Raw genomic sequence first — 26,254 nt, forward strand, 5'->3', positions numbered from 1 at the left:
CACAATGATTTGGAGAGATGCTGCATCTGAGACATTGCACAAATGAGGGTGAATGCTAGACGGGTGGCACTGGCTGCACTGATACATCAATTGTCTGCTGAATAAACTAAGCACCCAATCCCAAATGCTGCATGGGTGATTGGTTCTGAGGGTGGGCCACCAGTGGTGGTCAGCATGTCTTTCTGATAAGCATCATTTCATTTCCCTCACAATGCTTTGGACAGCTGCTGCATCTGAGATATATTGGGGAAGTAGTAGCAACCATTATTAGGAACTGGCTGGCTACACAGAAGATGTCCATGGTCTCCTCCATCCCAAATGCTGAATGAGTAATAAATGGGGTTGTGAGGGGAGAGGGAAACATTTGAACCCATTCACTGCAGATCAACTTAGTTCTGGAATACAAACTGAATTGATTGCTCTTGGTTTATTCTCCCTTCGTCCAGAAAGCACATTCACACCCTTAATAATATCCAAGTCCCTGATCACACAAGCAGTGCAAACACATCACGTCACCGTATTCATATATCTAGTAAAATCAAGAGACCACCACATTATTTTTCTTTTTGAATGCAAGGGTTTATTAGGAAATCATCTATTTCATTTATGGTTAAACTTTTTTCTACAGGGAAATGGCTCTTTAGAAAATCAGATTTCTTTTAGAAGATTCAGGAGAGTTTTTAAAAGACTGTTTAAGTTAACATCTGTGCAGTTGCCTTATATTGACATTCTGGCCTCACAGAAGACAGAATTATGGGTTTCTAAATGGTTGAGCAGGAAATTCATTGAGTACAAGAGCATGCCGTGTGGAATTCAGTAAGCTTCTCCATGTCTTCATATTTTTCAGTATGTCTTCTAGTCAAGCTCACAGTGGAATCTGAAGACAAAGAAAGAGAGTGAAAAAGTTAAAAGAATGAAATATTTTGCAATGTGAAGAGCTTTTTCTTACTTGCATTGGAAATGCATTACATGGGGGAAAGTTCATTTCAAATCAACAGGACATATCTCAGATTCAGACTGCAAATGAGACTTCCTTCTGGGTTTAGGATAGGGTTAGGGTTAGGGGGCTGTTGCCCCTGAGACTCTGTTAACTTCTGCTCTAATGGGAGTGAGTTAGCTCCTGAAATACTCGGCTATATAAGTAATTACCCTCAACAGAATCATTCTAAAAGGCCTCCATTGTTTATATTATTAATTCTCCTGGGTGTGCCTTGGAATGTGCATCCCAGCACCCAGCTGATTGGGTGGGCGGCGGAGGCACCTGATTGGCTGAGGCGCATCCAGGAAGATTGGTCGTCATGGTGGCAGCGGCCAGCCACTGAGGCCAGAGGCAGCAGCAGGCCCAGCCCGGCCACGGAGGCAAGGCCCAGGAGGAGGGAAAGAAAGTGGGGGGGGCAGAAGTGGCAGTGGAGAGGAGAGGCAGCTGGGCCTGGCATGGGCTGGCCATGGTTAGGAAGTGGAGACTGGGGCAGAAGGTGGCGGGGGGGGGGAGAGGTAACCGCCGGCCCCAAAGAGCGCACAGATGCTCTGTGTGGGGTTGGCTGGTAGAAGCCTAATTCATGTACTCCTCTACCCCAGAATGATGCTGCCAGGTAGGAGACTCCTTCAACCTTCCAGGAACCAGGCCCTTTGTTTCCTTCCTAGCCAGAAATCAGGCTGGGTGAGACCATGTGTGCAGGATCATCTCCCCTGTGGATTTCAGCTGGCCTCATATAGACCTCTCTGTCCATCTCTGTTTTTCCTGCCACATGATCTTGGACAGGAAGAGAAAACTAGCCTGGGAGTTATTCACACTTGGCTTCAGGCTTCGGGGTAAACGTTGAGCGAAGGCACTTCAAAGTACACTTGAGGCATTGAGGAAAGCAGCCTCTCCCCTCTGCTCTTGGGTTTTGTTTCTGCAAGTTCACATGGCATGCTCCGTGTTTTCCTTCTAGCCAAGGGGATGGGGGAGCTCCTGCAGAGATAGATCTGCATTTCTGAAGAAAGTATGCCTCTTATCACGCTAGTGATTGCAGGTCAATGCCTCTCCCGTTTGCTCCAGCGTTTTCAGAAAAAGTAGCTTAAAACCAGCATTTTAAAAAACCTGTACATACATCGAGATAAGCTAGAGTTCGCTTCACAAAGCCCGGTTTGTGTGGGGGGTGGGTCCAAAAATCTCAAAGGGACTTTGGGGTAAATTTGGCTGGTGTGTGAATGCACACGCTCTCTTCTGAAGAAGATTCGGGGCAGAAGCCCTGTGTGTAAAGCCTCCTGGAGAGCAGATTGGAAGGTTTGACCTAATCCAAAAGGTGGTAATTTCAAGGAAGAATTTGGCCCATTTTCTGAATGTTTGAAAATGGAAAGCAAGCAACCATTGACAATTCCAGAGCTTTTTATGAAACAGAATGCAAATAAAAGCAGATACTCCCACATTCAACAAGACTTGCCCCCCCACCTCACACCATTGGCTATTATTAGTATTGAAAAAAGTTGTCAAAGTCTCTTCATATAAAGAAAGTTGTAGACAAGTTGGTTTCTTGTCCCACAACAGGGATAAGCAGGTTCATTAGTAAGATAAATCAACTAACAACATTAATCACCTAACCTCTGTAAGTATTTGATATATAGCAAAAGCCTTGCTCCCCTAATAATGCTCTTTGCCGCCCCTTTGCTTCCCCAAAAATGTTGTTCTGGAATTGCCTCTGTCTCTTACACTAGAACAACTTTTCAAAGCACTGCAGCTGTACAAAGTCTTTCCATTAGTACCCACTTTGTATAATCTAAACCACTATATTGACTTACTTGATGGCACACAGTGGAAACCAACAGTAAACTCTCTGGTTTCAGAGGGCATGCACCCATCAATACAGCGCAACACAGGCATATTGGGAAGGCATCTTGACAATTCACCTTTTCCTGTATATTCCACAGATTCTTGCTTTAGTTTACAGGCTGCAACAGAAAAAGCACGGATCTTTTAAGAAACCAGAGGTTCTCTCACAGCATTCCTCCCTATCTATCTGTGATCATTTTTGATGAAACATCAATTGAACTTCACCCCTCAGTTACACAGCAACATTCATAGAATCAACATCTTGCTGCTTATTTAAGCAGGTATGTGTTCAAGACATTTATTTCAGCTGCTGAATAGATTTATTGGCTGACATACAGACTAAGGCAGCATCAGTGCTCTCAACATTGGGAGTGCTGGTGTTGTCTTAGTCTGCATTTCGGCCACTGATTTTAGATGGCTGAAATAATAAATGATTTTAGAAAATTTCAAGAGAAGAAAAACAAATCTAAGTGTTGCATGGATTGACTACAAGAAAGCCTTCAACTCATTGCCTCACAGATGGATACTAAAATGTTTAGAAACAACTGGTGTCAGCAAAAACATTCAGATATTTATTTTTTAAAAAGCAATGAGTATGTGGAGTACACAGTTAACAATCAATGGCGAGACACTTGGACAGGTTAGCATTAGAAAAGGTATTTTCCAAGGGGACTCACTATCCCTTCTGTTGTTTGTAACCGGCATGACTCCACTTTCACAAATGCTAAACAAAACAGGCCTTGGATACCAAACATCTAAAACATCAAGTAAAATAAAACATCTGTTGTACATGGACAATCTGAAGTTGTATGGGAAGTCCCAATCAGAAATTGAAACACTGCTAAACACTGTCCGTATATTCAGAAGCGATATAGCAATGGAGTTTGGACTAGACAAGTGTGCTGCATTAATAATGAACAGAGGAAAAATAAGAAAAACAGAAGGAATAGAACTGCCCAATGGAAGCAACATCAAGAACCTAGAAGAGAAAGAACATTACCAGTACTTGGGCATTCTCCGGGCTGATAACATTCCATACACTGAAGTTAAAAGAAAAATTGGAAGTGAATACATCAGGAGAGTTAGAAAAATCCTCAAGTCCAAACTCAATGACGGGAACACCATACACGCCATAAACAACTGGGCTATAGACTGGACCCAGGCGGAGCTAGAGACGCTAGATTGTAAGACCAGGAAAATCATGACCATCAATCATGCTCTACACCCCCTCAGTGGTGTAGATAGGCTATACCTCCCTCGCAGCTCAGGTGGAAGAGGAATGCTGCAAGTCCATCAAACAGTAGAGGAGGAGAAAAGAGGCCTTGAAGAATATATCAAGGACAGTGAAGAAGATGCACTTCAAATGGTCAATAATGAGAAACTATTCAACACCAATATAACCAAGCAGGCCTAGAAGAAAGAACAAGTCAAGAACCAAGCAGAAAAATGGAAAAATAAGCCACTGCATGGTCAATATTTGCACAATATAAGCGGAAAAATCAGACATCACAAGATGTGGCAATAGCTTAAGAATGGCAACTTGAAGAAAGAAACAGAGGGTTTAATACTGGCTGCACAAGAACAGGCACTAAGAACAAATGCAATAAGAGCAAAAGTCAAAAAATCAACCACAAACAGCAAGTGCCGCCTTTGTAAAGAAGCAGATGAAACAGTGGACCACCTAATCAGCTGTTGTAAAAAGATCGCACAGACTGACTACAAACAAAGGCATGACAAGATAGCAGGGATTATACACAAATATCTGCAAAAAAATACAAGCTACCTGTAGCCAAAAACTGGTGGGACCATAAAATTGAAAAAGTTGAAGAAAATGAAGATGCAAAAATATTATGGGACTTCCAACTACAAACAGACAAACATCTGCCACACAATACACCAGATATAACTGTAGTTGAGAAGAAAGAAAAACATGTTTTTACATACACACACACACACACACACACACACACAGATCTACAAATTGAAAATGAAAGGCTGTGGCAGAAGAAGACCACAATAATCCCAGTGGTAACTGGCGCCCTAGGTGCAATTCCAAAACAACTTGAAGAGCACCTCAACACCATAGGGGCCACAGAAATCACCATCAGGCAATTACAAAAAGCAACTTTACTGGGAACAGCCTATATTCTGCAACAATATCTATAATAACAGCAACAACATTGATAATAAAATTTAGCTATCCCAGGTCCTTGGGAAGGACTCAATGTCTGGATAAAACAAACCAGTCAATAACACCTGTCTGACTGTGTAAATAAATAAATAAATAAATAAATAATAAATGATGATGATGGTGATTGATGGCAGTGGATCAAGACAGGCAACTTGAAGAAAGAAACAGAGGGTTTAATACTGGCAAACAGGCACTAAGAACAAATGCAATAAGAGCAGAAGTAGAAAAATCCACAACAAATAGCAAGTACTGCCTCTGTAAAGAAGCAGATGAAATAGTGGAAGATGAAATCAGCTGTTGTAAAAAGATCGCACAGACTGACTACAAACAAAGGCATGACAAGGTAGCAGGGATGATACACTGGAACATCTGCAAAAAATACAAGCTACCTGCAGCCAAAAATTGGTGGGACCACAAAACTAAAAAAGTTGTAGAAAATGAAGATGTAAACATATTATGGAACTTTTGACTACAAACAGACAAAAATCTGCCACACGATAAACCAGATATAATTGTAGTCGAGAAGAAAGAAAAACAAGTCAAAATAATCAACATAGCAATACCAGGTGACAGCAGAATAGAAAAAAAAGCAACAGAAAAAATCACAAAACACAAAGATCTCCAAATTGAAATTGAAAGGCTGTGGCAGAAGAAGACCAAAATAATCCAGTAGTAACTGACACCCTAGGTGCAATTCCAAAACATCTTGAAGAACATCTCACCACCACAGGTGCCACAGAAATCACCATCAACCAACTACAAAAAACCAGAGGTGTATCTACGGAAAATAGTGCCTATGGCAAGCACCCGAAATTGTGCCCCTGTCCAAACATCTGACACTCATCTTTCAGATAGTAGTGTGCACGGATCGGTTCGGAGGCCATTCTACTGGCCTCCGAACCGGTCAGGACAAGGGGTGGTTTTAGTTCGGGAGGGTTAGGGTGGGGGGGTCCATTAAGGGCGGGGGGGGCTTTACTCACCCCTCCCGCGCTTTGCTGCTTCGGCGCCATAATTAGTTTAAAAAATGCGCCGCAGAATCCCTCGCCGCTCCGGGGCTCCTTGACTTCAAAATCGGGCGGCAGGATACTTCCCTGCTGCCCCCAAAGCCCCCTCAAGCCATTTGAGCTCTTTAAATCTCGCCCCGGACCGAGTGCTAAAGCGCTCGGGCGGGCGGCGGGGAGATGTCCTTCCGTCCGCCCGCCCCCTTCCCTGCCTTCTGCCCCGCCGCCCGCCCGAGCGCTTTAGCACTCGGTCCGGGGCGAGATTTAAAGAGCTCAAATGGCTTGAGGGGGCTTTGGGGGCGGCAGGGAAGTATCCTGCCGCCCGATTTTGAAGTCAAGGAAGCAGCAAAGCGCGGGGGGGAAGCAGCAAAGCGCGGGGGGGAAATACTTCCTAAAGCGGCATTAACAAATTCTAGAATGGGAGAGGGGCTTCCTAGTGTGATGCTGAGCCTAATTTCAGTGCTAAGGAAGCAGACAGGTCAAGCAAAGATGCCTAGGGTTCTGAAAGCATCACACCACACTTCCTTACCCTCAGAGGTCTGCCTGGTGGAAATCGTCTAAAAAGCAACCAGCCTTGGACAAGCCGGCAGGAGGATGAGCTCACTCTCAGAACCTTTTGGGAAGCGGGAGGAAGTAGTGGCCTTACCCTTTTGCACCTCCAGCCCCAGTGAGTTCCACGTCTTGTTTTTGCCTTCTAGGTACAAAGTCTGCGCAGCTAAGTCTGCAAGGAAGAACAGAAAAGGGGGGGAACCAGATGAGCATAAATAAACCCAGCCTGATCCTGGCCCCCAGCCCAGCCGTTCCCGGCAAGGGAGACAAGGTCCTTTTCCTGAGCCAGCCTTGCTCAAGTTCTCCTCCCACCAGGCTCCGCCACTCTGCCACTCTGCCTCTCCTCCTTCCCCACCCAAGTGGCAAGTCCCGCATCCAAGAAAGAGGAAATCCAACTTCCGACGGCAGCCGTCAGGGCAGCTTTAAATAGGGACGCAGCTCAGTGCGCAACACAGAAGCCCTCAAGGAGCAAGAGCCTGGGTGATGGCAGCAGGGAGGGAAGGGATGGATCCCGCACAGGGAAGGCCCCCCCTGGAGGCTGGGCTGGGCAGCCTAGCATCACTCCCCCACCCTACCTAGCAGGTACATGTTGAGCACCAGGGAGCATGGAGCGCCCGAATGTGGTGATGAGCAGCGCCTGCTGCCCGTGGAACCGGCCAGCAGTGGCAGCACTGAGCGGGGCTACCCAGCCTGGGTTCCATCGCTGGATTGGAAGCAGTGGCAGTGGCACTGGCGCTCCCCCTTCAAGTGGCACCCAGGGCATGTGCCATGCCTGCCCTATCCTAGATACACCTCTGCAGAAACAACTTTACTGGGAACAGCCTACATTTTGTGGCTATACCTATAACAACAACAATATTGATAACAAAATTCTGGCATCCCAGGTCCTTGGGAAGGACTCGATGTCTGGATAACACCTGTTTGTGCAAACAATAAAACAAACAAACAAACAAACAAACAAATATAATAATAATAGCCTAGCCAGCATCTGCCTACCTCTTTCAACATGGGTCACCCAAGAAAGAGCAAAGCTCTGTTCATTTTTAGCTACGTAGCCAGTTGGTGTTCGGTATTCTTTTAATATTTCATCATCAAATTTCCCACAGAGACCACATAAGGCTCCTCTCATCTCGTCATTGACCTCAACCTTCATTTTGGGGGGAACAGTGCTTAGTTTACAATAAGAATGAAAAGTAAAAACAGCACTATAAATTCATCCTATAAAAGCAAGCACTGGAAAAAGAACTGCAAAGCAAAAGTGTATATTTTTCAAATTCAAGTTGTATTCTGACACACCTGAAAGCAAGCACAGGTTGTGTTTTGCAGCTTGCAAATCATTTTACAACTTTGAACATATTAACTGGAGAGAGAGAAATACCTTGATCTTCACTCCATCATAGGTTAATTTTTCAAGTCCATATTCGTGAGCAAGAAGTTCAAGCTCCTTATTTTTTTTCAGATCGATTTCAATGGACGAGTCTGTAAGTGAAACCAAACTGTAATGATCATTCCATCAAGAGGGTATAACAACAAATAAGCAAATCCAATTAGATGGTGCTATTTGGAGCACACTGTTGTGCCTTTTAATCTGAGCATTCTTATGCCTGATATCCTCAGGGTCTATTTTAGTCTATTTGTAAGAGAGGGGACATAAATTAATCTGTCATTATACATAAAGATTGGTGTAACCTACTGCTTAGGTAGAATTTCCCAGCCTTGAACTAGATCAATAAATGCTCAGAATTCAGTATTGCTTCCATGCTGACATTATTATCTTGATATTATCTTGTTATTACATTGATATTTTCTACTTTTCAAACCTTGGGACATACTGTTCAAAACTATGAGGTAAACCATAAATGTATATATATATATTTACATACCAGCTCCTGTTTCCGTTCTGACTGTGTGTGGGAATGACGTAATTTCACCATAATTATCTGTCGCATTGAGCTTTTCATTGCGTCTCAAGTGAATGGTCCTTGTAAAAGACAAAACAAAAAGGAAGGTTGACTTTTTCTGTAATCACAATTAATGATTTTGTCAAATCTAACCAATTGCTGCCAGGCATGCATGCTTATAGGACATTATCTTATTATTAGCCCACAAAACACAAGCAAGTGCAGCCGCAGATTTGTTCTGATGCATTGCAGTAACTTATCTTTATTTATTTATTATCATATTTTTATGCCTCCTGACCTATACATCACTATTATGGAATATCTATAAATAAAATGTGCACGTCGTAAAATATCTGCACATGTATGCATCTTAGAAAATATATGTAAAAGGCATATGAAGGGACAATACCATATCATTTACCTTTTTAATATATTTGTTTATAGCTATTCCCAGAGAAAGATACGTGATTGAAATGCATCAGAATAAATCTCTTCTGCAGCTGTTCTTGCTTTTTTTTCTGTGGCCATCTCAGCTGATATTGATCCTCTGTACCAGGCCTGCACAACATGGATCACCGGGGACTTTTTTGCTGGCTGCCAGGAAGGAATATCCTGCAGCAACAGCAGGAGCCATGAAGACCTCTTGGCCTTTCCCACTGATAAGTGGCAGCAGCTCAATGCAGTTGACTGCTTAAGACCAGATGTCCCATGTCCCCTGCCCCCAGACTAGAGCCTACTGACACCATTCTTTTGCCCGCCCCCCAGACTCCAACCCTCTGCCCCCTTACTTTTGTTAATAATTTAAATAATTAATTTTCATGTAATAATTGATGTGCTGCAAATTGTCCTTGGCCTCGGGCAACAAGTCATGCCCACTGGTGCATTTGAATTGTGCACCCGTGCTCTAAATTATTTTGTTGTCTTCTTTTCTTTCTTTCTTTCTTCGATTTCTATACCGCCCTTCCAAAAATGGTTCAGGGTGGTTTACACCACACACACACACACACACTTGCCATAAAGGGACAAAAAGTTTCTCTGCCTGCACACTGTTTATAGTATTCATTATTTGCATTATTATTTTGTCAATGACTGTGCAGACGACAGATCTCTATTAAGTGATCTGCAGCAGATCAACTGTTTGGACCTTGTATGGCAAGTAAAATAACATGGCTAATGATATATACATATAAAGAACACTGTAAGTGGTTTGAAGAATGAGATCAGCTTTTTGACCTAGAAACTATTCTATTGCTGGATTCTTTTAAAATTAAGTTACATCCTGCTCAGTTAAGGTTAAACCTCCTCTCCTGTTCTGTCCTGTGTATGTTTTTTATTAATTTGCAAAAATATTAAGCTTCACAAAGCCAGAGAAGAGTTTGTTTGCCACATTGATATCCTAAGGAGGAAGAACATTCAAGGAACAAAGGTAGCAAGAAATGTAGAGAGGAAGGGCTCGAATAGACTCAATGTATGCCAGATATGATCATATAGTCCAAATGTGTACGTTGGTGTGGTGAACTTGCTTTTTTTCCTTCTTTGTTCTTGTTTAAGGTTAAGAGGCTGAAAACCTTCCTTTCCACCTGTGATCAGACTGGATTGTTGCATTGGGATTAACTGTACTTACATGCTGCCAAACATGACCATGACTTCTTTATACTCTGGGTTCTCAGACTGCTCTTTCATCATCACCAGGAACTTGCTGTCTTTCTCACAATCCTTGACCAAGATCTGGAAACAGTTTTTAGGCAACACATTCTGTATTTCTTTTTTATTGAAGGTTGTGATTGTTTCACCATTTACTGAGCAAACGCCTGAAAACAGGAAATGGCAGCAAGAGAGAGAGAGAGAAAGAGAGAGAGGGAGGGAGATTTTTATGTTTTTAATATCTTGAAAGCAATAAACACCATATTTAAGATAATTTAATATGAGAGGAAAGTTTGGATATTTTATAGGAAGATTCCCCCCCCCCCCAATAATGCCAACATTTTCCATCCACCCTTCCAAAACAGATAACATTAAGGATGTTTATAGCTGATGGCAGACTGCACATGATATAATATGCCTCTGAAATAAGATTTAAAATCATGGAATCAGGGTGGTCATGCAACAATTTGAAGAATACTTTGGAATATATTATACCAGCTAATAAAGAGATACTTTGACATTAGATCTTTCAGTCTAATTATTTCACATTGTTTTCCCTACATCCACAATAATTTGACATAATTGTGATAAAATACATTAGGTTCTGCAAGGAAACCAATTTGCTACAGTCTATTTTAAGAGAATATCTTTTTAAAGGACTGAAACCTCTGGAGATGATAAAATACTGACCATCCAAACTCAGAAAGCTTATTGGCCGTAAGATGTCAATAGATGGCTTCAGGGTGAGCGGCACTGGAAGCCTACCATCTGTAACATAGATGACCTCCTGGAAAGGAATATTAAAATTGATTAAAACAGGGCCAATGTCCCTTCAGCCCAACATCCTTGTTCTGATTGTGCTGGAGAGGGGTGCAAGGAAAGAGCCAACATCAAAACATTAGTTTGTGGAAACAAACTTCATTTTTCATGAATGGTTTTGTACCTTATCTTTGGTCGTTTCTTCAGCCTATATCAGCTAAATCATATCAGTAAAATAAACCACATTACATACATTATATGTCAGAAGTGTATTGCTGAGGTTGTTAAGTAGCAAGGTTGAAGTGGGCTCTGGGACAAAAAGTAAAGATGGGCCTTCTTCTTCTCCCTCCCTGTGCCTTTGGTGCAGAATATCTATGTGGACATGTTGAAAAGCAAAACATTCTCAGCATGCCCTTTCTCTTGCTTCTAGGCAAATAATATCACACACTCCCCATACAGAAGTCAGCAGATTTCTACTGTGTCAAAGGTAGGACAGGAGAGCAAAGGGTGAGCCTTTTCCTAGCCAGTGGGCTCCCCTCCCCCATGGGCCCGGAAACATTTGTCCCTCCACTTATTCAATGAGAGCTATGCCCTGTTGCGGAACACTTTTGAACATACAATGCAGTAACAAACTGATATGTAAGTGCACATTTTTTAATTTTATTTATTTATTTAAGGTATTTGTATACCGCCCTAAACACATAAGTACTGGCATATGTATCTTCTGCTTCTAACATGATTATCTATCCCTAGAGAAATTCTCTTCGGAAACAGAAGGGAAGGTCACAAATAAAGGTGAATAGAAACTCTTTGATTTTAACTGGAACCGATACTTTCAGATCTGGCACCATGGAAATAATACTGCATAGAACTCACAGTTGGCATCCTCATGACCAAGAAATAGTTCCATGGATTAGTTAGACCTGCTATCAGCTCCAGCTGTTGAGGGGGGTTTCTCTCTTCTTTCTGTGTATAGCCCATCATGGCAGCAATTCCAGGGACCAGTGTTAAAAGCCTTGAAAAAGGAAATCAAAGATGGGTTAACTGGCTACAGGAACTCTGTGATGTACTAAGGACATCTATCACATGGCCATATGAATTTTACTCTGGATAGGGACTGGACTGATAGATTGGAAGGCTTCATTCCATGTTACTGGACCTTGGATCAGCAACGGAATTGCCTGGCAGGCCAGTGTAACACAGAGAGAGCACAATTGTGAAGGGTGCGATCTCCACTCCCCTCCCTTTTACTCAGCTGACATACTCAAAGATGGCTGCCTGTTCTGTGAAGGAAGCCCTTGCTTGTGACGCCACCCCCACCCCACGCCTTGCTTGAGAAGCCCTTGCATTTCTTCTGACCAGCTAGGCTGGCTGGAGCTAAAAGGTCTCCTTTTTGCATCTAAGCCACACAGGAGTGACAAGCTAGAGCTGGTCCCCTCACCTTCAGTTATCAATAGTGTCAGGATAGTGCTACCAGTTTCCCTGCTTCTTTGCCTTTAGCAGCTGGCCAAGGGCACATGAACAATATTCATATCCCATTTTATATATTTTAGGCCTTAACAAACAAGTTTTGAACCTGATCAGGACCAGAAAGCCTGTTTCCAGTCATCTGTGTGAAGAGCTCAGTATGGTCGCACCCACACACACCACTGCATAGCACAATTCATCCTACATGAATTATTTAAAGTTATAGCTTGACTCACTCTTTTCCTATGTACTTCAAACATGGAGGAACCTTGAGGAAGTCAACCATCAACCGAACAGCAGGATAATGAGCAAATGTGCCATTTTCATATACTGCTCTAACCTCGTACTCCTGGCAATCACGACCTGCCTTCAGGGTGGCCTAAGTGGCAGAACGGAATATGAAACAATTTGGTCAAAATCGATCATTCGCTTCTGGATTTAATGCTTTGTGGGAATAAATGTGCCTTGAAGAGACTCACCATGACCCTGTGTTCGGAGAATGCAGCATGCAAGCAGGTTACTGGCCTTTCTGTTCCTATGGTCTTTGCCACAAGAATCTGTAGCTCGACTTTAGAGACTGCATATACGGCAGCATCGTATCCTTCTACTTTTTTATTATTTTGTAAGCCATAAAGACTAGCAACCAGAAATGCTCTCCCATTTTTGGTCTAGAAGTCAAAAGGGGGGGAAATCTTTACATTTCTGCTCTAGTAAAAGTAACTACAGAAATCTAACAACAGGTGCCAGTGGCTCTTAAGCATTTTGTTAATGGGACCTACCAGCAGAAACTGGCCTTTGTTTCTTCACTGATTTTGGAAAGCCGAGGATCAAATGGAATGTTTTGCCTACAAGCATCTTACTTTAGAAGAGGGACACTGCACCACCCTGAATATACATGGAGTTTGTTCATTCAGTTACCAGACCTACTGAAGTAATTCTAACAGTAAATAAGCATGGGAGAGAATGCTTGGTGCCTTTCTAGTTTAATGTATTTATTTATTTTTCAATTTATATTGCCCCCTTGTAACATAAATGCTCTTGAGACATCTGGCAAACAATTTAAAAGTATATTATCAATCACAATTAGAAACTTTATATCATGTATCTCACAACCACAAGAAAAACCAGAAACACATCAATATTAAAAAGTAGCTGTAGCAAAAGCACACACAGCAGGCATAGGCATGTGGAGCAGAAGATCTTTGGCAGGTCTTAATGGGTGCAGAATCATAGGGACTTAGGCAATCCTTTACCTTGGTCCCAAACAATTTAGCTGGACTGAAACAAACAGGTTTCAACAATTGCTGGAGATTCTTAACAAACAGATTCATTATCAGAATGTCAGAGGAAGGTTCATGTGATCAACAGGTGTATAAACCAGTGGTTCCTAATCTGGGGGCCTCCAGATGCTGCTGAACCTCAACTCCCGTCAGCCCCAGCTACAATTCATTGTGGCTGGGGATGATGGAAGTTGTAGTGCATCGACATCTGGAGGCCCCCAGGTTGGAAACCTATTTAAACAAGATTCTGATCCATTTTTGAGAGTGAAACTACTCTGATCACAGTGGGGGATGATTTTTCATGGTAACTAGAAAGTGGGAAGTGATCTTTCTAGACTTCTTAGCACCTTTCAGCACCATTAACTATGATTACCTTCTAGAAAATGTTTCCAGAATGGGAGTGTGGTTTACTACTTACTGCAATCTTAATGTACAGGAAAGTTCCAGCGGTGTGGTGCTGGGAGACTGATATTCAGTTTACCAGTGAGTTTCAGGGTGTAGTTCAAGCTGCTGCTATTGATGTTTACACTAAGTGTTCTCAGAGAGTACCTTGTCCCATCTGGACTCAGATAACCAAATACATTATAAGGTTATGATCACAGCCTTTTTGGTTCAGGACATTTGGAGAGGAGAGCTGGTAGCAAGCATGACTTGTCCCTTTAGCTAAGCAGGATCTGCCATGGTTGCTTATGAATGGGAGACTAGAAGTGTAAGCACTGTAAGATATTCCCCTCAGGGGATGGAGCCGCTCTGGGAAGAGCAGAAGGTTTCAAGTTCCCTCTCTGGCTTCTCCAAAATAGGGCTGAGAGAGATTCCTGCCTACAACCCTGGAGAAGCCGCTGCTGGTCTGTGAAGACAATACTGAGCTAGATAGACCAATGGTCTAACTTACTCAGTATTAGGGGTGTGCATTTTGGATTTTGTTTTGTTTTGTTTTCAGCTGAATCTGAAGCCCTCCCGATTCGGATAGGGTCCGAAACAAAGCCCCCCGAAAACCCAAATTTTCGGTTTTGGAGCTGACTTGCTCCGAAGCTGAATTACAGGCTGCCAATCTCCCCGCCACTTCCCCCTCCTCCCCCCCCCAGTCCGTTCCCCGTTCTGTTCTCCTTGTTCTGTTCTCCTTCCCCAGTCCATTCCCTGCCTTCTGTTCTCCTTCCCCAGTCCATTCTCCTGTCCTTTCTCTCCCCAGCACCGGACTCCCTCCTTCCCTCCCACCACCCTCACTAAGGAGCTCTTGGGCTGGCAACCCAAGCTCCCTGTCCCTGTCCCTGTCCCTGCCACTCTGGAAACTCCCTGCCACATCTGGCCCTGCTTTTGCCTGCCAATCTGCAGGCCTGAAGGGTGGGAAATTCAAGCTGATGTCAGAAGAAGAACTAAAGGGAGACTCTTGAGAGGCTGTTACGATTGCAAAACAGGTCAGAAATGGGGTAATTTCAATTCGGCTACAAAAATCTTCATTGTGGCATTTTTCATTTTCGGTAGGTGTACAAAACATCCGAAAGTGCCATTTTCAGTCACAAAACATTTTGTAGCTGAATCAAAATGCACATCCCTACTCAGTATATGGCATCTTCCTAGGTTCCTAGGTTCCTCTGACTGTTCCTTTAGTTCAGGTAAGTTCTAGAGATAATCCTTTAGAAGGACAATTGCAAGTTTGTTCTGCAAGGCTTTTGGTTATTCTTTTAGTTGTTATTTGGTTCAATTCAGTTCTATTAAACTCTTTTATATTGGTATGAATTGCTTAGCATATATAGCCTTGTTAGGTCAAAAGACAATTTATCAATTAAAAAACAGTAATGCAAAACACAAACAAATCAGAACTAATGCCAAACTATGCCAAATTCGCAAATTCCCATCAGTGTTGCTGTTTGCCAAAGAGAATGTATTTCAAAACTTACCTGAAAGCCAGTCTTATCAGTTGGTTTGTCCTGCAATATATTATTATTATTATTATTAGCATCCTCAAGACTTATAGCAGTTTGCTGAAACTTATTCTATACAATCACTTAGGCAATCCTGGAGGCACCAACAGTTTTGATACCACAGTCACCATTTGGAGTTTGCAAATGAAAAATGGGAGACTCTAGCAAACAGTCGTGGGGAGATAAACTATGCTTGGAATCATTAGGGGCTAATTGAGGTTTCATTTATTGCAATGGAAGCTTGTCGTGACTAACATTTGCTGGATTGTGCCCCCATTCTTTGCCCTTTCTGTGATCATTCTGACATGGTAAATGTCAACCACTTTCACTTTATGTCCGTGTATTCACTTTTAATTTATAATAAATGATTTCTCAGATAATCTGGAATTCACAGTGCACTGACGAAATGGATCCTACAAGAAACCAACCCCTGAGTCACACACACACCCCAAATGCTATAAGAACATAAGAACAGCCCTGCTGGATCAGGCCCAAGGCCCATCTAGTCCAGCATCCTGTTTCGCACAGTGGCCCACCAGATGCCGCTGGAAGCCTCAGACAGGAGTTGAGGACATGCCCTCTCTCCTGCCATTACTCCCCCGCAACTGGTACTCAGAGACACCCCGCCCCCGAGATGGGGGTCATCAAACTAGTGATGATTGCTAGTCCCCATGCAAAATGGAAGGTTCTTTGGAAGCAAAGGCATCAAGCTTTTTCTAGCTTCAGCTGTGTTCAGTCACCCCATGTTACGGCCATTCATTAAAATAAAAGAACAAAAGGTGGCGATATTTACTCTTCCTCGCCTCCATGTAAACACGTGAATATAAGATGAAGCTTTTCACACTGGGCTTTTGAAGCCCTTTAACCTGCATCTCCTCTGGAATGGAGGGGGTGCATTCACATATTGCCTAGATTTACCCCAAAGTCCCTGTGAGTTTGCAGGGAGCAGCTCACACACAATTTGGGGTTTTCACTGCATGTTAGCCCAATTTCTATCCAGGGTAAAAAAAAATCCATTATTTGCAGCAGGTGTTTTTGACAACTTTGAGTTTGCAGTAAAGCCTCCCCATAACCCCACAGTGAAATCTGCTGTGTGTAAAAGTCCCTGGTGAAACTGAAAAGCTATGCTTGCTTTCAGTGAGATTTTCAAGCTCCTTGCATAGACAGAAGGGAAAGCCTGGCTTAATGCCTGGCAAACTTTGCTTTTGGGGTGGGGGACAGAATACTGATGCAAACATATAGTGTGGCTTTCCCACATGGCTCCTGATGTGGAGTGAAATTGTTTTGTGTTTCATCACCGTATTTTTTTTTTAAACCGTAAAAATAATGGCAGTGGCAGGATATGGGCAGATGCCACTGGGGCTGGAGAGGTTGGTGTACATACCATCATTACCAATGTTACCACCCCAGCTAGGGTTGCCAATTGTCCCTCCTTATGCAGGATGTCCCTCATTTCAGGAATGAAATGTTGGTCCCTATAGGGACAGCATTTGTCCCTCATTTATTCAATAATTCAATTGCATATACATCAATGATACTCAGGCTCTTGATTACCACTGCATACACCTGCCAGCCCCCCAGCCAGCGCCCCCAGCCAGCCCCCACAAACTTGTGTCCCTCATTCTGGCAATGAAATATTGGCAACCCTAACCCCAGATGAGATTAGAGTGCTACCGTCAGTTCACACCTAAAAGAACAGCTGCAACTGCAGTGGAAGTTCTTAAAAAACATGGTAAATCTGAACTTGGAAAATTGGAGAGACAACAGAAAAACACAGGAATGCTGTGCTATGGAATGAAAGGCATCAAAGAATAAAGGAGTGGGCCAAAGTTTAAGGCACCCTTATCACTTATACATTTCAGGGAAATACAGTGGAAGGAACATTCTAAAATACTGCAATATTAATAATGTCTCTTTGATTGTTTTTTGGCTTCAAATTTTCCCTCTATTCAATCAGCCTTCTATGATAGTACAGACTGAGCTGGAGAATCTTACCTGCTGTTCATGCCATGAACGGAACTCATTATTGTAGATCTTTTCTAAGCTTTCCTTGGAAAAAAGAAAAGTAAGAAAAGTTGAAGAGCTTTAAAGAGATATGCTTTTCTTTTGCAATAGCATTAGCAAAACAGGTAAAAACCAAAGAGATAGATTTGATGGTATTCATTTTAATGAATGGAAGTGCCAGTGCTTCTGAATGTTAAACTCTTGAAAATATTGTTTGAGAATTTGGATAGTAATTCACACCGGCAACAGCTAAACCTATTTTGTTGGATGACTGGCTACAAAAAATGACCTGCCTCATCAACATTACCTTATCTAAACCTAAAATAATATTTTGCTAAAGTTTCCAAGTTTCATCAATGTTGCCAGGTCTTGTACTTTAGACACTGGGCAGAAAGAATGAACTTCATACTATCCTGCAAGAGCATAACAGCAACACAACACCGTAGTTTCCAGAGACTATTGCTTTACGGTTTAAGGGATTCTTCCTGCGAGATTATGTGCTTGTCTTTCACATCCAGTATCTTCAGATCATATAGGTGCCCTTCTCCATGCTGATCTCTGGGAATCCAAATGGCCGACCAGGAGTCAGCACAGATGGTATATGGTGGGGTTGTTGAACAAAATTCCACGCAGCCTTTTACCTAATAGTGTGTAATCAATGGATTCCTACCCTTCTGGTTTCATGCCACAGTGTGACAAGAAGCTGTTGCTGTAAAGACACAACTTTACGTACTGCTTCATAATCCAGAGCAGTTCCACTGACCTCCTGCCATGCAATAAGTGGTTTAAGGATTACAGACTGGCATCCTAGTCCTCAACACTCATGCCATCATTTCCTTTTGTGGCACAAAGCCTAACACCATGCATTACTCATTATAGTGTACATTCTGCAGAAGCTGCTTTTGTTCTCCAGGACTTGGGCTGAGCAGATGGAGGGGGTCTCCAACTAGATCAGCTGATGGAGCATTATGAGTTCTAACGGATTCACATTGTGCACCCAGTCAGCTGGAACTTGAAGCAACATAGCTACATATCCTCAGTCCTACTGTGGCCCAGATGAGTAGATCTGCTTGTAAGTTGGATCCATTAGACAAGGTTTCCTCTGCTTCTAGAGTGAAGCTCTTCCCGACCCTCCCACTAGGGATATGCATGGAACCAGTTTGCCCAGGCAGCTTGGGCTTCATTGAGCCAGGGCCAAGTCCAGTCTCCTGTTGAGCCATGTGGTGGTAGAAAGAACCTCACTGCCACCTCTACTGTCCCTGCAGCAGCAGCTTGTTTTTAAAGATAAAAGAAAGACTACCTTTTTGCTGACCCCTTTAGCCCTTTACTTTTACAGTGGAGTCCTTGCCAGATTCTCCTTTACAAGTACAACCACTGAGCCCCTCCAGCTGGCTTGCAGGTTTTCAAGCCAGACTTGGTTCGACTCCCCTCGGAATAGCTCCCCTCCAGTTTAGTTTGAGGGCAGGCCTTTGAGCTGAGTTGGCTTGATACCAAGAAAGACTAAGACTACCTTTTTCTTTGCCCCACCCTCACACTTGGCCCTTTACTTGTAAAGGAGAATCCTTGCCGGATGCCCCTTCACAAGTACACCCACCGAGCCCTTGAGTTGGCTTGCAGATTTTTGAGCCAGGCTTGTCTCAACTCACCCTTGGACCAACTCCCCTCCTGTTCAGTTTAAGGGCGAGCCTTCGAGCCAAGCTGGCTCAATCCCAAAATGGCTCACACACCTCTACCTCCCACAACACAGAAATCAGCTTGTGGCAATGATAAGACAGTTACCTTTTTCTTGTAAATTTCAGCACTCTCACTGCTACTGCTGCTGCTGCTCCTGCTGCCACTGCTGCTGCTCCTGCTGCCACTGCTGCTGCTCCTGCTCCTGCTGCCGCCACTGCTGCTGCCACTGCCACTGCTGCTGCTGCCACTGCTGCTGCTGGAAGAGTGACCTCTTAACCTTTTTTGAGAAGAGCGCCTGGCTCTGGCTCCATGGTGACCTGCTGCCTTGCTCTCACTGCTGGATCTGGTGTTGCTGCTACTGCTGTCACTGCTGTCACTGCTGCTGCTACTCTTGCTGCTGTCACTGCTGCTCTTGCGGCTGTCGCTGCTACTCTTGCGGCTGTCGCTGCTGCTGCTGCTCTTGCGGCTGTTGCTGCTGCTGCTGCTCTTGCGGCTGTCGCTGCTGCTGCTGCTCTTGCGGCTGTCGCTGCTGCTGCTGCTGCTGCTGCTGCTGCTGCTGCTCTTGCGGCTGTCGCTGCTGCTACTGCTCTTGCGGCTGTCACTGCTGCTGCCTCTCTTGCGGCTGTCACTGCTGCTGCTGCTGCTGCTGTCAATGCTGCTGCTACTCTTGATGCTGCCACTGCTGCTGCTGCTGCTTCTCTTGCTGCTGTCACTGCTGCTCCTTCCGCTGCTGCTGCCGCCACTACTACTCTGACTACTCTGAGGAGAGCAAGGAGGCAGAAGAGAAAGGTGAGGAGGAGGAGGAGGAGGAGGAGGAAGGGCTAGATTTCAAAGAAGAGAATCTAGCTGGTTCTGACTGAGGTTTATCACTGTTTCTTTGATTTCCTAGAAGAATGCTTATTTTGAGACTGTAACATTCGAAGGAAGGCAAACACCTTGGTTAAAACCCTAATTATTGTTTGATGAAATTGTATTTGATCATTTCCTTTTCTTATCAGGGAAAGAAAATAATTGGAATTAGAATGACTATTTTTATAACACCATGATAAGAATGGTAGACAAAATAAGCATGTTGTTTCATTTAAAAGAAATTTTAGCTCTGAACAAAGGATTCACAGAACCGCTCAATTCCTACCTGGAGAGTTTTGGTCCTTTAAAACTGTATCATCTCCATAAAGCCTTCCCTGTAGATTGTTCCAGAGAACATTTATTTGGGCAATTCATGGAATATTATTTCTAAGTTTGATGTTGTTTATATACCTGGTATCCTTTTTTGTCTCCAGTGAATACTATGCGTCTAAGGTTTTCCATACTTAAATCAGTCTCAAAATCATGATCGTCATTGTCATCATCTTCCACATTCCTTTTCGTCCTTTGTTGGAAACGCATTTGGACCCTTGCTTCAATCTTGTCAACAGGCACACCTTTGCGGACTATAGTTCATACATATGCATTAGAACAGGAATTCTTCACGAGTGCTACTAAGAATACAAAGTGCACACATTGGTCACGTGATAATTACCTGGTCTCAGCAGAATTCTAAATTTATGTTCTCTACACAAGGCATGCATCCATGGGTTCCATAAGGATACGGCATCTTTTGTTTTCCTTATCGTCTGTTTACAGACTTCCGCATAGAAGATAGGGATTGGGATTGCGAATGGCTCGCAGTCAGATGTGCGTGATTCTGCATTGTAGTAACATTCCTCTTTAGCCCGGTCTCTGTGCTCCTTGGATCTTTGCTGTATTGAACATGGATTTGTCAATACTTGGCAATATGGCCCAACAAAGTAGCATGCAAGGTATGCATCCCCCCAAATGAAAATGATTCAATCAATAAACCCCAGGTCAATGATATCCAAGGAAAAGTCACTACATTTGTTCTTTGTTATGCCTCCAAGCCCTTGATTTGCAAGCCTTCCTATGAATAATGGCTTATTATGATTTCTTTCTTTCTTTTATTGACCGCCTTAATGTTGGTTTCAATTTTTTATTGTATCCTTTCCTCTGTGGCCCTTGATAGACAGAACACTGGGTCAAACATTCAAAATCAAATGTGGCAGGGCGGGGGGGGGGGGTGAATGACATGATGAAAGAAGATTAACAATACTGTTAAATAATCTTAAGATTACCAGTAGTAGGTCATCTAAGGTTTAGTAGGTCTTCAATATCTAATTGATTAACTGAATAAAAAGTGTAGTTAGTTTTAATGTAAAACCTGACAAACATGCTCATGGCTGGTGCCATCTTAGGAGTCTTCCTAGCCTGGTGGGGGTGGGTGAGGGTGGGGCGTGCCTTTTTCAAGATTGTGCTTATGATAATAGCTGCATGCATTTTCTAAAAATGAAATATGCTTTCTTTCCTTCCAAGTTATCGCTTCTGCTCATATACAAACCTATCCAATCAATTGTTTGATCAGCTAAAACTCATGCAATTAATCAACTAGGATTTCTTTAACTTGGTGACAGCCCTAGTCTTTAGCTATTGTCTTTATCCTTAATTAGGTCTTTGCCAGTAAATATTGACTTTTACCAAGACATTTATCAAGGCTTCCCCTGTGGCCCTTGCCCAAAATGTCTCAACCCTTACCTGAAGATATAATTTGTTTGTTGGTTTATTTGCTTGATTCATAATTGTTTTATTTATATGAAGATACAATCATTTGAGATGTACATATCAGGTGGTATAGAAATATGATAAATAGATACATTTGTTATGGATATAAATATCTCAACAATTTCCAAGCACAGTCAACAAATGATTTAATTTTATCCTCAGTTCCATCACTTGCCATTAAATAATGACAAACCAGAGGATACGTGCCTGTGCTCACAAGCGTAAGTGCACAGACAGACACACACACACACACACACACACAGAGCAAGATATTTACTGTTCTGTCATTTCTGCCTGAAGTAGTTCCATCAGGGTAGAAATATCCATCCTCAATTCTGGTTGCAGCTCTTGGAGGAAGGACTGGAGCTGCTTTCTCATCATCTGCATCTCTTGACACAACGTGAGCCTCATGACTGTGTAAATATGCAATGAAATCTATTAAACCTATGCAAATGCAAACCCTGATTGAAGAAGTCTAGGAATGCAGCAAAATGGGAGAGGTCATTGCTCAGTAGCAGATCACAGGCTTTGCATACAAGCCTCCTCCATTCAGTTCTTACTATCTCCAGTTAAAAGGATCTTAGTTAGCAGGGTTTGGAAAGACCTTCACTTTAGACCTTGAGAGCCAGCTGGACAACATAGTCCTGGGCTACTTCAGCCCGATTCAATATAAAGCAACTTCCTATGTTTATAAACCTTCCTCAACACTGCAAAAGAGCAATATAACACAACAGGATTTTTTGGGAAGCCAATGAAAACATTTAGTCATGGTCCCTGCTGCCCCTATGACTCTTACCTTCAAAAATCCTACTAGTTGCATGGGTTCCTAATTAGGGAAAGCTTTAGGGAACAGGAAGTAACAGAAACAACATATTTTACTACACTACCTTACAAGCAGCAGCTCAACCTGCTCATGAAGTGGAGTGGTTTCAATCTTCAAGTGCTGATTTGCCATGTTCACCGTGACAGTAAACCTGGGTGAGGCTACGGCACGTAATGAGCCTTTGATTTCCACAAGATGCTGCATGTCATGTGTGTTAATTCCAAAATGTAATGTACCATTACCCTGGAGGCTAAAAGAAGAGGGGAAAGAGCACACATTTGAAATCCTTACACTGTGTTTACCAGATGTTCTGTCAGAGTCAATATTCACTTTTCATGAAGGACTGTTAACCTGGATAATTATTTTAAAATTAATATATATGTCATTATTTTCCTTACACAAGGTTGCCATCAACATGAACTTGTACATTGTCAATCCTTTTTTGCCGTGCGTTTTCATGTGATAGAGTTATCTCTGTATTTACTACAAGACAAAAAAAGAAGAAGAAATCAGCCAAGATGAAAACAAACATGTATAAAGAATCTGGGACTTCCTTCACCATTTACTACTGAATCTCTAATTCATAGCATTCTTTGACTTAATTTTTTTTAATGACTCATTATTAAGAAAAACCCAAGAGTAGGTCCTCAGTGTCAGAACACTAGGTGTTATATGATGTGCTATGATTACTGCTCAATAGTATACTTGCTTATGATTTGCAGCAGAAATGGACCACCCACTGGTGGAATGTTTTGGAAAAACTAGGTTGCTCCTTTGTTTATAAATACAGCAAAGTTGTAAGACAGACTGGTTCTAATGAGTATTGGCTAGTTTGACAGTATGATGGCTGATGATGCTTTGATGTATTGATTGATCCTACGTAGCATATGACAGATATTGATTGTGCCCTCATAACTCTGTAATTTATCTCATTAAATTAGAATACTGTGCAGAAAATTTTAGCAGGATCAGAATCCAAACCATACCCTGAGTCCTAGAGCATTATTGTATAAATGATTCAGAATTGGCAAGTGACATTGAAAGAAGAAAGTAATTATAATATTAGTCAACCAGTGGAAAACAGGTATTTAAAAAGCTACTTGAGCACAGGGTATTATATGAATATATTTTATATACTATATGTACTGAAGAGATTTTTACATTCTGTATCTGTGTTCATGTACTGTATTTCTTTGTATTTGAATATATTAATAAATTGTAATGTATTCTTGTAGGGGGGGAAACAGCTAGTGAAGACAAATGTAATTGTAAGTGTCCAGGATCCTAACCAGATCACACCCACTGATTAAATGGTTAAACCTCTTTTTTTGTTTAGTCTTTTGTACCTTGTGTATATATTTGCAGGAAGGGGGCAAATAATCCCTGCTCTATTTTTAGGAATAGCTATAGCACATTAATCAAACCTCCTCCCTAACTTGGGTCTGAGTTTGGTCATACCCTGCAGCTTTCCCCAGTGCATTTTACTCCCAATAGAGTTTTGAAATGTTGCAATCTCCAGGCTCACCCTTTAATTGTGCCAAAGCTACACCACTGCCACTTGCTTGAAATGGCAGACCAACAATACAAGGAGCCCTGAACCCAATCTCTGTAATCATAGCATGAGTCTTTTCTCCTTGAACTTGTTCTCCGAGGAAATCAATGAAGTCCTTCAATGGTTCTTTGCGATTCAATATCTGCAGCAGGGCAAAGATACAGTATGTTAAAAGATAAGGCAATAAAGCCGCTAAGTAGCTTGTGAAAGAAAAAAGGACCATCCCTACCTCCTGTATAACTTTTTCATCTGTTTTCAAAAAGGCAATTTCTTGGCCTAACAATTTAAGAGAACCCATCATCAACAGAGCTTCAGGCGATGACCATTCGTTCTGCTGAAATCACACCAATGACAGTGATGTAATATTAGAGCTGTTCCAACAGGCAAATGTAAGAAAATAAAGAGCAGTATAATTGCTTATGATTCTGTGCCTACTCCCCTTACAAATGCTAATACTTTCCCTTTTTAAGAGCCAAACTCTTGCAATATCCTCAGACTGGCTTAATACGCATCAAAGCTATAATACGACTAGGTGATCTGGTTGCTTACTGCACTTCACACCATGGGTCTTCTTGGTGGCTGACATTGGGGAGAAATTTACCACCAAACTCTGGGTTTCACTAGTGCAACTTTCCTGACCAAAGCTTTTCCAGTTCTGGCTTAAGCCCACCCACCATTTCCCTAGGCAAATGCACTCAAACAATGAAAACATGTACCTGTCGTTGAGTCCTCTGTTGGGTAGGGTCCTGATCAAATGGGTTCTTCCTGAGCAATTTATTGAGATTTTGAGTGTGCAGCGCAACCTATGTTGTTTGGGTTTTGAAAAGAGCATGATATTAGTTAAAATGAATCATAGCTGAAGCAAGATGATAATGAAACAAAGCAAAACTATGGAAGTATTTTTTTCGAGAAGGAAATTCTATTAATGCAACACACACCTCTGTCAGTTGAAGACCTGCACGTCCAAAGAATACTTCCCAGTTTGAGATAATATCTGTGGGGAACACTGTTTTGGGGCTGTTCAACATGAAGAATTTCCCAAGTACTCCATATCTGTATCGACCTGAAAGAGAAACAAAGGCAAATCTTTGTAAATCGAAACAGGATGTCTCTGTTACTATCCTAAGGAAACATTTCCCTGTTTCTTGCAGTCATTTATGTTTTCATTCATGAGATGCTATGGGATGTTATTTCAGACACAATCCTAAATAGTTATGCTCACATACCCTTGCAAATAAGAACATGAATGTTACTAGCTCACTGGGTGGGGGCGGGGGGCGGAATTGCTACTCCTTCTTTCATGCCTTCTTTCCTCTTATCTAATTCATTGACTAAAAATGGGATTGGGGGTGGGAGAAAAAACATCTTCTGCAAAGCTTCCCTACTTCGCCTGGCCATGCGAATGTGAGCAAGTGGCTGTTTACAAGCCTGAACTAACGTATCTGTCTTCTGTAACATGAGTTTGCAATGTTGTGCCAATACACCACATTTCAAGATTGGGTCTCTGAAACCGGTCTGTTGAACTGAGGAACATGTTACAAAGACAGACATTATATGGCTTCATCCTTCAAACTTCACTGTGGAAAACCACTTTGAAGGAATAGTGCTTCCAAAGAATAGTGTGTGCAAACTTTTCAGTAGCATAGAACAAAGGTTTTCAGTCCTCCTATATCTTTCACAACTTTCCTTTTATATAAGATCTGCACAAACTGTGGCTTGCCAAGCTGAATGTAGACCACCAAACTTATGGGTGTTGGGGCAGGGTTTCCTCAGTGGTGGTATTGCAGGTGTGGAAGCAACTATGCAAAGAGGCCTGCCCAGCTTCCTCTTTATTAGAAATTAGGTACCAAGGAAAGAACAGTTCATCTTCTCAGACATGTTAACTGAGGGAACAGGGTGGAATGGAATCTTTATTTCAGTCATTGACCAAACAAAAATATAACATAATAGATAAGTAGTAACCTCCAGCATTCATGATTCTGCCAGTACTTTCTTATAAAACACCGTTTACAATGTAAACAATATATATAGTACACTCAACACTCATGATTTTACCCAT

The 26,254-nt window shown here is 42.3% G+C and overlaps 1 protein-coding gene across 1 annotated transcript; it reads right to left on the reverse strand.

Annotated features, from left to right (window-relative positions):
- Window positions 1-570: 570 nt before the first annotated feature.
- Window positions 571-26,254, reverse strand: LOC128323150 (vitellogenin-2-like). Its single transcript, XM_053245872.1, has 23 exons — window positions 26,251-26,254; window positions 25,134-25,258; window positions 24,425-24,529; window positions 24,169-24,337; window positions 23,042-23,126; window positions 22,708-22,893; window positions 22,098-22,233; window positions 20,727-20,946; window positions 20,465-20,637; window positions 19,594-19,963; window positions 17,838-17,848; window positions 17,522-17,575; window positions 12,804-12,992; window positions 12,561-12,703; window positions 11,734-11,872; window positions 10,789-10,885; window positions 10,079-10,265; window positions 8,437-8,534; window positions 7,932-8,032; window positions 7,550-7,700; window positions 6,651-6,725; window positions 2,782-2,931; window positions 571-877 (listed from the first exon to the last, which is right to left on the reverse strand). Exons 1-23 carry the CDS (start codon window positions 26,252-26,254, stop codon window positions 783-785), a joined length of 3,063 nt encoding a protein of 1,020 aa, XP_053101847.1. The 3' UTR covers window positions 571-782.

This window comes from Hemicordylus capensis, chromosome 4 (assembly GCF_027244095.1).
Source record: "Hemicordylus capensis ecotype Gifberg chromosome 4, rHemCap1.1.pri, whole genome shotgun sequence".
Lineage (NCBI taxonomy): Eukaryota > Metazoa > Chordata > Lepidosauria > Squamata > Cordylidae > Hemicordylus > Hemicordylus capensis.

What these genes read in the sequence shown, in the direction of transcription:
- LOC128323150 (XM_053245872.1), bottom strand. An exon ending in GTTCATGGCATGAACAGCAG is followed by an intron (nt 12,993 to 17,521) that starts GTAAGATTCTCC and finishes TTTGACTTCTAG; the next exon opens with ACCAAAAATGGGAGAGCATT. An exon ending in AAGCTTTCTGAGTTTGGATG is followed by an intron (nt 10,266 to 10,788) that starts GTCAGTATTTTA and finishes TCCTGTTTTCAG; the next exon opens with GCGTTTGCTCAGTAAATGGT.